The sequence below is a fragment of the Plutella xylostella genome, chromosome 10, assembly GCF_932276165.1.
Source record: "Plutella xylostella chromosome 10, ilPluXylo3.1, whole genome shotgun sequence".
Lineage (NCBI taxonomy): Eukaryota > Metazoa > Arthropoda > Insecta > Lepidoptera > Plutellidae > Plutella > Plutella xylostella.
Genome location: NC_063990.1, coordinates 2,241,338 through 2,255,579, shown reverse-complemented (window position 1 = coordinate 2,255,579; position 14,242 = coordinate 2,241,338). Strand labels below are relative to the sequence as shown.

At 38.8% G+C, this 14,242-nt stretch overlaps 1 protein-coding gene across 1 annotated transcript; it reads left to right on the top strand.

Annotated features, from left to right (window-relative positions):
- The first annotated feature begins 47 nt into the window (after nucleotides 1–47).
- On the top strand, nucleotides 48–8,466 carry LOC105394144 (28S rRNA (cytosine-C(5))-methyltransferase). Its single transcript, XM_011565987.3, has 6 exons — nucleotides 48–289; nucleotides 369–624; nucleotides 1,317–1,579; nucleotides 6,542–6,655; nucleotides 7,011–7,185; nucleotides 7,448–8,466. Exons 1-6 carry the CDS (start codon nucleotides 167–169, stop codon nucleotides 8,401–8,403), a joined length of 1,887 nt encoding a protein of 628 aa, XP_011564289.3. The 5' UTR covers nucleotides 48–166; the 3' UTR covers nucleotides 8,404–8,466.
- Nucleotides 8,467–14,242: the final 5,776 nt, after the last annotated feature.

The window sequence follows — 14,242 nt, the reverse complement described above, 5'->3', positions numbered from 1 at the left end:
CAACGTTACGCTCAAGGAAAATAAGTACTTATCTGTGAAAAAAGGTGTCTACATGAACTTACTAACCTCACTCAACCTACGTCAATTTTGACATTTGTCTCGTGATTATTTCTATAGAAAATGAGCTTTATTTGGTAAATTTAGGTCATTTTTTTGTTGAAAAACGATGTTTGAGCATTCCGTGAAAGTGCCAAGACCTTATAAAATAGCTGCAAATATTTATAAAAAAGTTGCCACTGAAGGAGGCAGCGTAAAGACGTTGTTATACGACAACAAACTTCGTCATTTTGTAAGTCCCCAACTTATCATTTGCTTTGTTTTAGGTTTCGTTTCCTCTTTTCATATTTATTTTATTGTGCTAATTGCAGAGGACCAATGCGCTATTTGCGCTGATAACAGAAACGATAAAACATTCATCTTACATTGACAAAATCTTTGGAAAATGTAATATTCTCGTCAATGAACCGCGTCTGGACCCGTGGCTGGCCAGGGTCCTCACTTCAGAACTACTGTTTGGCAAAAAAGAACTGCCCGGGAAAAGTAAACCCGAGCAACTGATAAATTCATACAAAGAGCAATTTGAAAGCTACAAGGCTGAGCACCAAGAAGATTTGAAGACCTCAGGTAAACCTCCCATAAAATATACCTTCTTTTCTCTTTTGCAGTTGTAAACTCACTCCTATTGCATCAAAATGGCTGATACAGCGAGTAACGAAGGGCGAGCTTCACGCATCAGGAACCAGATAGCCGCATATGCTCTTGCTAACCTATTTCTGTACAGTGTGGCCATGTTCACTATTCCATTTGTGGCATTCTTTGGGGTTCGCCATTTACTAACGGAGGAATACCCAGTGGATACCTTCACTCGTAATGTCTGGTCTGTGATAGCGGCTGTTGTCGCGGTCAACCTGATCATATGTGCTTATGCATACAAAGCTTACCATGAGAAGGAATATGACGATGAAGGAAATGAAATTACTAAGTTTTCATATGAGTCACCAACTGATGCTGACAAGAGTAGCTTGAACTTAAAACAAGATTGATTTTTCATAATTTATGATAAGTGTGTTAAGACATTCCACTCTGGTTTCCATGCAGTATTATAGCAGTGTCATAATGTAAACTGTGTGCTTTGATACCAAATTGTAGTAATTTATTTGGAAATAAATATGTTTTGACATCACCATTCAACATTTATTTTCCATATGCATTTACTTTTTAAGTTCTTTATCTGAGGTAAATATTACTGTATTCCTTTTTTTTCATGATGAAACAAAATTTTAGTAACATTAAAGTATAATTATTGTTTCTTTAAGATGTGCGAAGGCCTCGCTATGTCCGCATCAACACAAACCTGTTAACTACCTCTGATGCTGTCCGAGCTTTTCAAGATGAGGGCTACAACTTTGTCCGATGCACTTCGGGCTCTTACGATGACTACCTACAGCAGATACAGAGCCTTTCAGAGTACGACTTCACTCAAGACTACCATGTGAAGACTGTATATGTGTTCCCGACTGGCACTAAACTGCACAACCATGAGTTATATTTGGAGAACAATATCATTTTGCAAGACAAGGTAAGTTTCTGAGTCCACTCAAATTACATCAACATCTTTGTTTGAAGAACAGGAGCAAAATATTCAACTGACATACTGTAGGCATAACGTTTGTTCAGTATAATGCAGCAGTTAATTTGGATTGCATTATTCATACTCAAAAATCAAGCTGTTTGGCGCATAATGATGCAAATTGCGTAAAGTATACTAAACCGATAGACAGGCCAACAGTTTCTGTACTGTAGGCACAGCCTTGTTTATTATAACCTAGCGATTTCCTCAGTCCCGATCAGTGGCGGCTGGTGCCTCAGATACCCGGTGGTGCACTTTATGGGTTTAGTAATTTTTTGGAGAAAAATAGATTAACTACTACAATATTAGAAGTAAAAAAATTATAAGTATATTTGGGTGATTCTCAGATGACGCGATTTAGGTATGTCCAAGCCATAAAATACATGAAATTGATAGTTTTATAGCAGGATGTATTTTTTTTTCAATAATGTATCTTGTGACCGTTTTTATACATTAGTAATGTAATGCATAAATTTATAAAGAAAGCGACAATGATTTTTTAAAACTCCATATCATAAGTTCTTTGGCGCGTCCTTCACTTGATTTTATTTTTAGGTCAAGAAAAACTCACTTTTTAAAGTAAAATAAGCTTATGATTTATATGTTATCATTATAACAGATACTTATGGTAATTGTAAATTAGGTTTCTATTCACTCTTAGGTTTAGTTTTCAAAAATATAACGCATTCAATTTTGTCCGAGAAAAAAAACTAACTTCTTTGGCGTAACGATACCGTCTTCCTACTCTGGGTTTAAACGATCACCGGACATAATCACCATGCGTCCCTCACCCTTCAGTCCCCCACTATCTTCAACCAGGAGCAGAGGAGCGTAAGTTTACGGAGTATGACAAAAAAATTTTTTTTTTGCGCCATAACGGGTTTTGGTCAGGTAAGTGCCTAATTTCTTCGATTGTTACTTTCATGCTATTATTTGTTTTTGTTGCATACATATTTTTGTCCACGTATGTCTATTCAAACAGTATGCACGTGTCAATAAGAGGTTCCAATTGTACATCAGCTTTCTGCAAAAATAAATTTTAAGTGATGATTTCTAATTTCGTTGGCAATAATTTCTTTGGATTTCTTTGGCATTCTGCGCCAACGAAATTAGTTTTGATACAAAGAAATTAGTATTGAGTATGAAACACCATTAATAACGCTAACTTTATGCATTCAATGTCTATTATGGTTAATTCTCTCATCATCATCATCAGCCAATAATCATCCACTGAACATAGACCTCTCCCAATAAGCGCCACAGCACTCGGTTCTCGGCCTTCCTCATCCAACTACTACCGGCTGCCCGCCTAAGGTCGTCAGTCCAGCGGGCAGGAGGGCGTCCCACGCTGCGGTTGCCTGTTCGTGGTCTCCACTCGAGAACTCGGCTACCCCAACGGTTATCGGTTCTTCGGCAGATTTGACCAGCCCACTGCCACTTCTGGTTGCATATTTTGACAGCTATGTTGGTAACCTTAGTCCTCTGACGGATAACCTCATTTCTGATACGATCCATCAGAGAAACCCCAAGCATAACTAGAGAGTTATGCTTGGGGTTTCTATGGAGAGCCATAGCACGCTGAGCGACTTTAAATCGGTGGACCAGTCCTACCGTCAGTGTCCACGTCTCAGCACCATCACTAGCAGGACGCACTGGTTGAAGACTTTTGTCTTCGGGCTCTGAGGAATGGACGAGGAGAATATGTGACGAAGTTTCCCGAATGCAGCCCAACCCAGTTGGATGCGCCTTGCAGCTTCCTTGTCCAAGTTGCTTCTGCCTAGCCGAATAGTCTGCCCGAGTTAGACGTATTCATGCACAACTTCGATTGTTGCCTCACCAACGACGACCGGCTCCGGTTTCATGTGAGCATTTGTACATGACTTTCGTCTTGTCCTAGTTCATACCGAGGCCTACACGTCGGGAAGCAGCATTTAGGCCACTTAGCATCCAGCTAAGTTCCTGCAGAGATTCTGCCATAATAACGATGTCGTCCGCGAAGCGGAGATGTGACATGTACTCGCCATTTATACATATGCCATGTCCTTTCCAGTCCAACGTCTTAAAGACATCTAGTGAATTGGTGAACAGTTTCGGAGATATCACATCCCCCCGTCTCACTCCACGTTTCAGTTGGATAGGTCCTGTCTTGTGGTCCTGTACTTGGACAGTCATAGTAGCGGCATTGTACAGACACCTCAACACCTCGATATAGCGCCAGTCGATTTGGCATCTCTGCAAGGATTCCAAAACTGCTTAGGCTAGATACAGAGGCTGATTATACTCTTCGGTCTTCTGTACAATCAATTCTGTGTGGATGTGGTCTATTGTACTAAAGCCTTTTTGAAACCCAGCCTGCTCCGGGTGCTGAAACTCGTCTAACTTTTGGGCAAGACCATTCGTGATAACCCTTGAGACCAGCTTGTATACATGGCTTAAAAGCGAAATCGGTCTATAGTTGTCTAACTGTAGTCCTCTCTAGAAGCTGGTGTTGACAGCTCCAATTTGGTGCAGTGTGGGACGAAGGGTCGCTTCACCAGACATCTCCTCTCCAGCTCGAAGTTGATATTCAGAGTGCCTCGGAGAAGTCGGTGATCACTCCCAGTTTTAAACCTATTGATCACTGGGACATATCTGAAAATGTGCAGCTTGTTAGTCATAATGAAGTCTTTTTCGTTTTTCGTCCTACCATCGGGGCTTTCCCATGTCCACTTCCTCTGGGGCCGATTCTCAAAGAAAGAATTCATCAGAAAGAAAGCCCCTCCCTTTCGAGGAAGTCTACAAGCATTTGCCCTCTCTGGTTTCTGCTACCAAAGCCATGATGTCCTACCCTCGATTCGTCGCATTCTTGTACTCCCACTTTGGCGTTGAAGTCCCCCATCACAACGGTGTATTGGGTCCTAGCAGTACACGTGATGCCCTAGAGATATCCTCGTATACTGCTTCGACTTCTGTGTCAGAGTGTGCCGAGGTTGGTGCATATACCTGTACGACCTTCAAGGAATACCTCTCGGTTAGTTTAAGTACTAGGTACGCTACCCGATTTGACACACTGCTGATCTCCACTACGTTGTTGACAAGGGTCTTGTTGACGAGGAATCCTACGCCACCTTGGGACAGTTGGTCGCCCTCCTGATGGTAGAACATGTGGCCGGACTCCAGGGACATCGTATCCTCGTCCTCTTTACACTTTTTTATACCGGTGACGCTGCTGCCCATCGCCGGCCTATGGGATTTGGAGTAGCTGTTTTTGGATGGTTATACTGCCATCATCCGGTCGCCAGAGCCTCGTCTGTTGTTTAGCAGAGTGCACCACGGGCAGGTGAGGTTGGCAATTGGTTCATTCGGATGTTTAGAACCCTTGCACCCTTACGTGATCAGGTAATTATGTTAAAAACAAATAAAGATATGCGTGATTTTTAGTTTTGTTGTATATTATTTGCAATCTACGTATAAAACTAATTTCTTTAAAACAATTTCTAATTTCTTTGTTCTTAAAACTAACTTCTTTGGGACCTTTTATAATTCCTTTAGTGTGTTTTCTAATTTCATTGGTGCCAATCTAATTTCATTGGCCCAAAATTGTTTAAAATCGCTGTAACTTTGAATCGGCTCGATAGATTTCTGGGCCAATAAGAGATAACTAAAGAGGTCTAAAGCCTCTACAATATGTGGGGTATAATATTCAAACAACATGAAAAAAAAAATGCGCCAAAGAAATTATGCTTTTGGAGCCATTTTTTGAGAATCACCCATTTTACCTTATTTATTGACGCGAAATAGCTTCTCCGTCGAAACGAAAACAACACACGGAAAGCAAAATAAAGCATTAGTCTCTCACATCCACATAATTTCTTTTTATTGAACATTTCACTTTTGAAAATCCAGGTAGGTACTTATAAGTTTCATTTTTTGTTTTGCACTACTCGTAAAGGCCGAGGCGGCCCAGCAGATTTAATGTCCAGTCTATTTTGCAATGTCCTATTGCTTTTTATGAAGTCAATATTGTATTATGCACTCATTTTCACTCACACACATACACACTCACGAAATCTTTACTACTTTCTTAGTTAATAAGTAATTAGCAAATTAATTACGTATTCGCGCGCGAAAGGTGAAACTGACAATGACATGACAAGTGCATCGTTCGTAGGTCACGCGGGTCACGCCACCGGTCAGACACCGCCCGCGCCTCCCGAATCCCGTCCCGTGGCGTCATTCGTATTATTTCGGCAATTTCCGGTCGCGTGCGGCGCACGAATTTATCCTAGAACTGCATACAGTTTGTACTGAGCATCTTCCGTCTCACGCCCGGGCGATTTCCATCCTGTTTCATACTAGATGTAGGAGCTCGCGCCGTGCGACAATCCGAGCGCACGAGGCCGTTTTTGTTCAAGCAAAAATAAGATCTAATTCTTTCGCAGTAGAAATCAAAATAGGCCAGCTCGATTTCATTTAACTCGTAACGATAATCAGATTTATGTAATTTCTGTTTAGGGTAGGTATTACGGTTGTTATATTGGTATTTTTTGTGAAGTTTATTTTTACACGTACCTAGTATGGTATAGGAAGAAAGAAGGTACATATTTAGAAGGTTTTTAAATGGTAGTGCGTTGCACGGGCGCACTTGAGGTGCAGCCGCCACTGGTCCCGATACTTATACCATCAAACTTGTAGACTTGCTATCCTAACTAATATTATAAATGTGAAAATAACTGTCTGTCTGTTACTCTATCACGCCAAAACTACTGAACGGATTTGAATGAAATTTGGTATACATATGGTCTAGACCCTGAGAAAGAACATTGTCTACTTTTTATCCCGGAATTCCCACGGGAAAACTTTTTAAGGCGAAGCTTAGCTCGCGGGAACAGCTAGTAAACTATAATAACCTACTGCTGCCGTTGTCTCCAGGCGACCTCGCTAGCGGTGCACCTGCTGGCGCCACCTCAGGGCAGCGTGGTGCTGGACATGTGCGCCGCGCCCGGCATGAAGACTTCCCAGGTGGCCGCGTACATGAGGAATGAGGTACGACACGACTGGGGTAGTATGATAAGAGAATGATCAGTAAATAGGAGTCTTTAGAAAATAGAGTGCATTTCAATTCTACTAATTGGCTCTCACTGTAATAGCCGAATAGTCGCTTATCCGGAGCATACGGTTATCATGTAGACCCCGTTCCATAACAGGCAGCATGTGCTCAAACTTATTCAAAAAACCATTGTCCACTGCTGCAGTTAGGGCTCTACCAACCAGCGCTATAACGCTATCACCTGACCACGCCTACCTCAGACAGACACTTTATGTCTAATGTTAACAGCATTACAAATAAATAAAATGTTCGCCATTTCCAAATCTCAAAAAAATTACGTCTTGTCTACAGGGAAAAGTCTATGCAGTGGAGAGAAACGAGACTCGATACCAGACCCTGTGTGAGTTCGTGGAGAAGACCGGCTGCAAGTGTGTGACCACCATGCACAAGGACGCTCTCGAACTGAAGAGAGGGGACTTTGACGACGTCGAGTATATCCTTCTGGACCCAAGCTGCTCGGGATCAGGTAATACTAAGAAATTTAGCATCACATTATGTCCACCTAATGGCATGAAATCGAACACACGTCATTAGTCAGAATACTGTGCTTGCTTACCTGTGTAAATGAAATCTATGACAAGTTTTTACCTATACATACCTAAATAGGATAAAGTAAGTGCAAAAATAAGATAATTATATCAATACATAGTAGATAGTAGAAGAACTTACTTACACATCCAAACCTGAATGATTTAAAAACCATTACTCATTATTTGAAAATGTTTCAGGAATGGATTTCAGCGTGCACAACTACATCGAGCCGGCGCGCCTCGCCAAGCTCACGTCGCTTCAGGAGAAATTCCTGAAACATGCCATGAACGCGTTCCCGAAAGCCAAGAGAATCGTCTACAGCACTTGCTCCCTCTATCCAGAAGAGAACGAAAGAGTGGTCACCAACTCAGTCATGGTTTCGAGAGCCAGGTGGCGAGTCCAAGATGTCAAAGAATTGCTAAAAGGTCAATGGAACAATTTTGGCTCGAACATGTATGGCAGTATCGGTGTACGTTGTCTGTATGCTAAGCCTGACTCTGATTTGACGACTGGCTTCTTTCTAGCAGTGCTTGATAGAGAACCAAAGGATGCTGAGAGGAGTCAAAAGAACGGAGACGAGACTAATGGGGAGAATAATGAAGTTGATAAGAAATCTCTGAAGAGAAAATCTAAAAAAGATGATGATGGTGTAGACGATGTACAAAACGATGTACTGGAAAATGCGACACAAGATGGAAATGAAAGAAAGAAAAATAAGAAGAAGAAAAATAAAATATCAGAATCTAATGGTGATGAATACATAGCCCCCGCTGAGCAAAACGGCGACACTGATATAATGGCGGAAAATAATGTGGAAGTTGAAGAATCTAAGAAACGCAAAAAGAAGAAAAAAGTAAAACGGGAGAAAGAGGTAACGGAAAATGTAATAGATGAAGAAACCAGTACACCCGTAGACACTGTCAACGAAGAAGTCGTAACTAAAAAGAAGAAAAAGAAAAAACGTAATGAATCGGAAACTGCAGAAGCGGAGGAAATAAATGTAGTTGCTGAAGTTGATAACGAAATTCAAAATAAAAAGAAGAAAAAGCGTTCCAAAGATGACCTTTTAGATGAGAACGTCGTTGCAAACACAGACGAAGCGCCTAAAAAGAAGAAAAAGAAACACAAACGCGAAACTACAGAAGTAGAATAATTCTAATCAATGTTCAAAGTTTTTTTTACATTTTTATTACAATAAATCTGACTAAAACAAACAATTATTTATATCTTTCATTAGTTTGCCGTTACTTTCATAAAGTTTTATATAAGACTAGCTATTCTCGCGCGCTTCGCTTCGCGTTAAAAAGGTTTTTCCCGTGGGAATTCCGGGATAAAAAGTAGCCTATGTTCTTTCCCAGGGTCTAGACCGTATGTATACCAAATTTCATTCAAATCCGTTCAGTAGTTTTGGCGTGAAAGAGTAACAGACAGACAGACAGACACAGTTACTTTCGCATTTATAATATTAGTTAGGATAGATATTAGATAGGTATGTAAATATCCTACTTACTCCCTTTGCAAAAATAAAATTGTTCTACGGTACCGCAAACACCGGCCATAATACAAGTACCGTATTATTATCCATTGTTGAATGGAAAAGTAGATAGGTATGGTACCTATACTATACACAATACCGTCGCCTTGTCCAACATACAAAAACCAAACCCCATAAATATTGAAAGTAAACGGGTCAGTAAATTGTATAAAAATGAAGTACAATAAGTACACGCAATGTTATCACGAAAGTCTAAACTATATTACCTACCTACTCTGTGACTGGCAGTCGCGTCGTCGAAGGAATGCTTATAGCTGGCCGCCTGACCGGATGGCAATTATTCGCAATAGAGCGATTTATATAACTCGTGTAAAAAATATAAGTCACGCGGCCTCTTTATTGAAACACTACTGATAGCGTTTTTGTAATACCATACCGCTGTGGATAAGGGTATTTAGGTATATACATGCAGGCTGTAAAATACATGGTACCGAAAATTTAAATTGAATATCAAAAAATGATTTTATTGAAGGTGTAAACGAACCAGGTTGTTTAACACACTTCTACTAACGCCAGCAAAGCCTTGTTTGCAGTAATTTAGTAACGAAACCTGTCTTTAGCCAATAGCAAGTGATTTAGTCAACGGAAACGTATTTTTAGCCAATGACGAGTGATTTATATAGTCACTAAATTACTCTATTGGTACTATCCTAGTCTAGTGCGAGCAAACTTTAACACAAACGGTCATAACTTACGATTTCGTTGAAAGTTGTATGTATCTTTCTGTAAAGTCTACGTAAATGAGCTTTCAGAAAACTTTTAGTTTAAGTAACCCTTTTAGTAAATTAGCTAAATAGGTACAGTAGGTATTAAATTCTTTCATATTATTATCCAGACTTACGTGACATCGTGTTGTTATAGGTCAGCAGTGGTCATGCTCATGCTTTTCTTCTGTTAGCTAATGGACGGAATTACCTGATGTTTGCCCTTGAGCTAAAAAGTTGTAGACCACAACAGATTTTCATTGATTAATACAAAAGTTGATTACAATCTTTACATTACTTAGTCGCATGTTAAAGTGTTCTTAAAACAACGTAGGTAATAAGAGCAATAGTTTGAAAATACCTACTTTCAAATTAATAGTAAAAATATAAGCCATGGTCGTTTTACGTGACAAGAGCGAGCGAAGGAAGAGCGCCATTAGCTCTGTAAAGATCATCACGTGAACAGTATCAAATTGTCTTTCTTACAAGATAGATAAAAGCACAATCGAATCTGAGCTTCTACCCCTTAGAATTAGGCAGTAAAAGTAACGGGAAATCTCTTGCTCAACCGAGCAAGACGGTTGCCTAGCAACAGTTTTCTCTCGGGGCAGCCCCCTGGGCGGGCGGGGGCGGGGGCGGGCCGGACGCGGCCAATCAAACACAGGATGCGCACATTTATGACAGCCTGTCGCTAATGACTGTCACCGCATGCCACTAGCAACCTGACTACTTACTACTAGTTATAAAATGTGTACTTTATTGTAGGCGCCGTAAGGGTGGGTTTAGAAGTGAGGGTGGGATGGGTAGATAAGATAGTGGAGCGATGGTATTGGCTTAATTTTTGTGTAATTTGAGGAGGCGGTAAATAGCTGTACGAGTTGGTATTATATTCAATTCTAACCAATAATGAAATATTCAATCAGTACTTATAACTGATTATTCGTGGTAAACTTGTGGATTTCTGTGGCATTATTTCCTTGCCTACTTACCTGTTTAATCAGAAACGGGGATTTAAACCGTGGATTATCTATGCAAATAAATTACGTTTCAGACGGCCCTATCACTTATCCCTTACCTAATTCTTTCAGCTTATTTATTCCCTCGTTTCAAGAAAGGCTTACGTAATTCTCTGTTATAAAACTTATAAAAAACGAGTCAGAATAAATTATAGAAGTGACGGCTCACTGCCGAATGATAAATGACTAACTTGACGCTGACTGCCGTGTAATAATAAACTAGGAACTCATAAATTTTACTGATTTTACCGCTTTGTGTGGTAAGATTTAATGACTGAAATTTGGATAAGAGACCTCGTTTGCAAACAAATCTCAGATGTTTAGTGATTAAATTATGATTGTTAGATACTACTTAGATATGCCTTTAACTAAGTAGGTATATAATATTTAGCAAGACTGTATAATAAGGTCAGACATGTATATTGTGTATATTTACTTAATCAATTACGATAATTTTAAAAGTGTAGTCTATACATGATTCAAGTAATTTTGTATTATTTCAACCTTTCTAAACTTTTTTTGAAATAAAATTTATAAGAATCAGAACTTCATAAAAAATTAAAAAACAGGGCTACGAAATGCTACGAATATCGTAGCCCGTAGCATTTCGTAGCTCGTAGCCGTAGTTTCGTAGCACTTGCGATTTAGTACTAAAACTATATCGTGTACTTGAAAAATCAATTAAGTACGCAAACAAAATCAAAAGCCTTATTAATTCCCCGGTGTCCTTGTTAAGTAGTGTTGTAAGACCTTCGGCAGGAAACAAAAATAATCATTAGAAACGTAGGTACTGATAGTTATCTAGACCCGATAAGTGTATAGTTTTCCTGTGAGTTTTATGAAGGGCATCACGCATACGCTTCCGCTGGTAGGCTTATGTGGGCGGAGGTATTTCACGATTTAATGATTTGAAAGAATTTTATTACGAAATTATGGGTAAAGTCAGTGCAGAGATGTAATATCGGACTCGGAATTTTGCGTTTTGCAGAAAAAAATCTATAACTTGAAAGATCTAGATAGACTTATTTAATACTTGTGAGATATTATACTATAAACTATATTTATTTCTAATATAATAAACTTACAACATTATTTAACTTTAAATTACCTGCTGTGTTTCAATCATTAAGTATAGTTTAGTAACGAAGTTTAGTAACGTGTACACCTGCACAACTCTACTATGATTCACTTGAAACTTTATAATATGACCTTTGCTAATCGAGGGGCATGATTTCTCATCGTTAATTCTATGTTTCTAAAGTACTTATGACTTATTCCAAAGTTAAATTGAATAAAATTAGTCACAACTTCGATTAAGGTAATTTTTCTTGAAATTTCTTTTCTTATGAATGGCAATGGAAGTTTTCGTAAACAGGGTGTTTTTTTATCAGTGTATACCAGAGTGTGCAATGTTTACAGGTTCCCAACACAAGTAGGTCAGCATTCACATACATATTTATACATATGTATACATATCCAAATATTGTAATTTTCTTTTATTAAAACTTTGAAAAAATGCTGAAACCTGCAGCTTTTTATAAGGCAGCTGAGTTTTTTTGTTAAAACTACCTCAGCGACATATCACGCGAATATACCCACTCAAGCATCAAATCGTTTATGTAAATATTATAATCACTACCTAACCTATTTACTTCAAGTACTTTGGAGTGCTTAGTGTATATAAAATAAACCTAAATGCATCATAGGAACATAATACACACATGCAGTTATGTATAATAAAGGTGTATACTTCTAGTAGAAGTATACACCTTCTACACCAGTAGAAGTATGTAGAAGTCTTCTACATACTATACCTACAGCAGCAATAAAAATCTTTTTCCGTCGCAATAGGCTTTATACTTTTATACCATTGAATAATTGCTACACAGTCCACAATTAATGTACAGTCAGCTGCAGAAGTAGCTATACACTTTTGTACCTTGTCAATCTAACAAACCGCCTATCCATTCGTTGAAATATTGACGGTTTGTCAGTTTGTCAAGGTACGGAAGTATAAGCTAACCGTACATAAAATATCTTACATCATTATCAATTTTGAATTAATACCAAAACAATTACAATATGATTCACTCGCTCGTCCGAACAAAGGCAACACTCACACAAAAACAAAATGGTGTCAGGTAATTGGCCGTTAGACCTGCGCTGGCGGGAAAATGAGAAAAAAAAGGAAAAATACCGCCCGACGCCTTTACCCTACATACTAGCACGTGCCTCGATTGACCGGTTGATGCCCGGTGTGCGTCAGGCTTGCCCAGCCATCGATTTAAATAAAGATATAAAACATAGCGAGCATCTTTCAAATATAATTTTGTTGTTTGTTATAGTTTGTTTTAACAGAACAGAACAACAAATAATGTTAACAACAAATAATTCGTTGTGCTACAACGTGTTTGCTACGAGTCTACGACGTAGCGTATGTTTGCTACGAGTCTCGTAGCACTTGCTATATCGTTTAATTGTAGCATTACACTTATAACTTTTTAGGCTTAAAAATTCACTTTTTAAGTAACTATAACATATTATACCTAACAAACGCATATAGAATAACGAGTACTTTTTAATTTTAATAAAAATGTATCAGTGTTAATCTTAACATTTAGTAAGTCTGATAAAAACAGATTGTTACATCTAACTAGGTATCTCATACCATGGCGTGACTAAGCTAAACCTATGTCCGCGCCACCCCCGCGCACACGAGTCCAGCGACCGCGCGCCACGCCGTTCAACACAAGCCTCATTCGGTTCCGTTCACAAAACATAACCGGACGACTCTCCGCCGCCCGCCCTACATCCGCCCAGCTCACTCCTTCCCAATTAATCAGCCAGTCACCACATACCAAGGAGGTCGTGTGTCAACTATCGCCGCTCTGCTCGTATAAAACCTCCCGGAAGAACCCGCAGTGACTTATTGCCCGGACACTGGCCGCGAACCGTCTTCGCGCGAAGCGTTGAGTTTTTTTTTTCTACGTCGCGCGCTTTTGTTTCCAAATTCGAATTTTATGTTTTCTTTTGTGTGTGATTCGATGTGATTATAATGTCGGCCGGTGGTCACGTTTATTTTGAGTTCTAAATGACTTCAGAAGAAAATATGTCTACAGCAGCAGTTGTGGTAAGTTTTTTAAAATATACTAGTACCTAGTACTTAATAAATTATAGGGGCCCTTTCTATATAATAAATAGTTTATATTTTAACCATTAAAATTAGGTGATGTAAATATGTGTAAAGTTAATGGAATTTAAATTATACTAAACATTTATTTGGACTAGAGCCAAGTGAATGTTTTCATGTGGCGTAAAACGGAGTGGGTAGATAGTCATCGGAAGGTGCTTTAATTAATATTAATTATTACTTATATTTGATATGGTGTTGTTATTTGTTTTGAGAGGAGGTTGATAACCGAAAGTCTGTGGTATTTAAAACAAACTCAACAAATTTTTTATCAACATATTACTGCATTTATCGTACTAATTACGCCATGTGGTACTTACCTAATTCGAACTGAGTCGGTTTGTAATAATCAGCATTCCTGTTTCACAACTACTATTTTAAAATATTTATCTAATATATCTTTTTTGAAATTACTGATATTGTCATTCGTTTATCATGAATAAATACAAAACTTTGTAAGCAGCTGATGAAGTATAGATGACGATCAAAGAGATTGCGAATAGAAGATCTACAAATTGTGCAGGTGC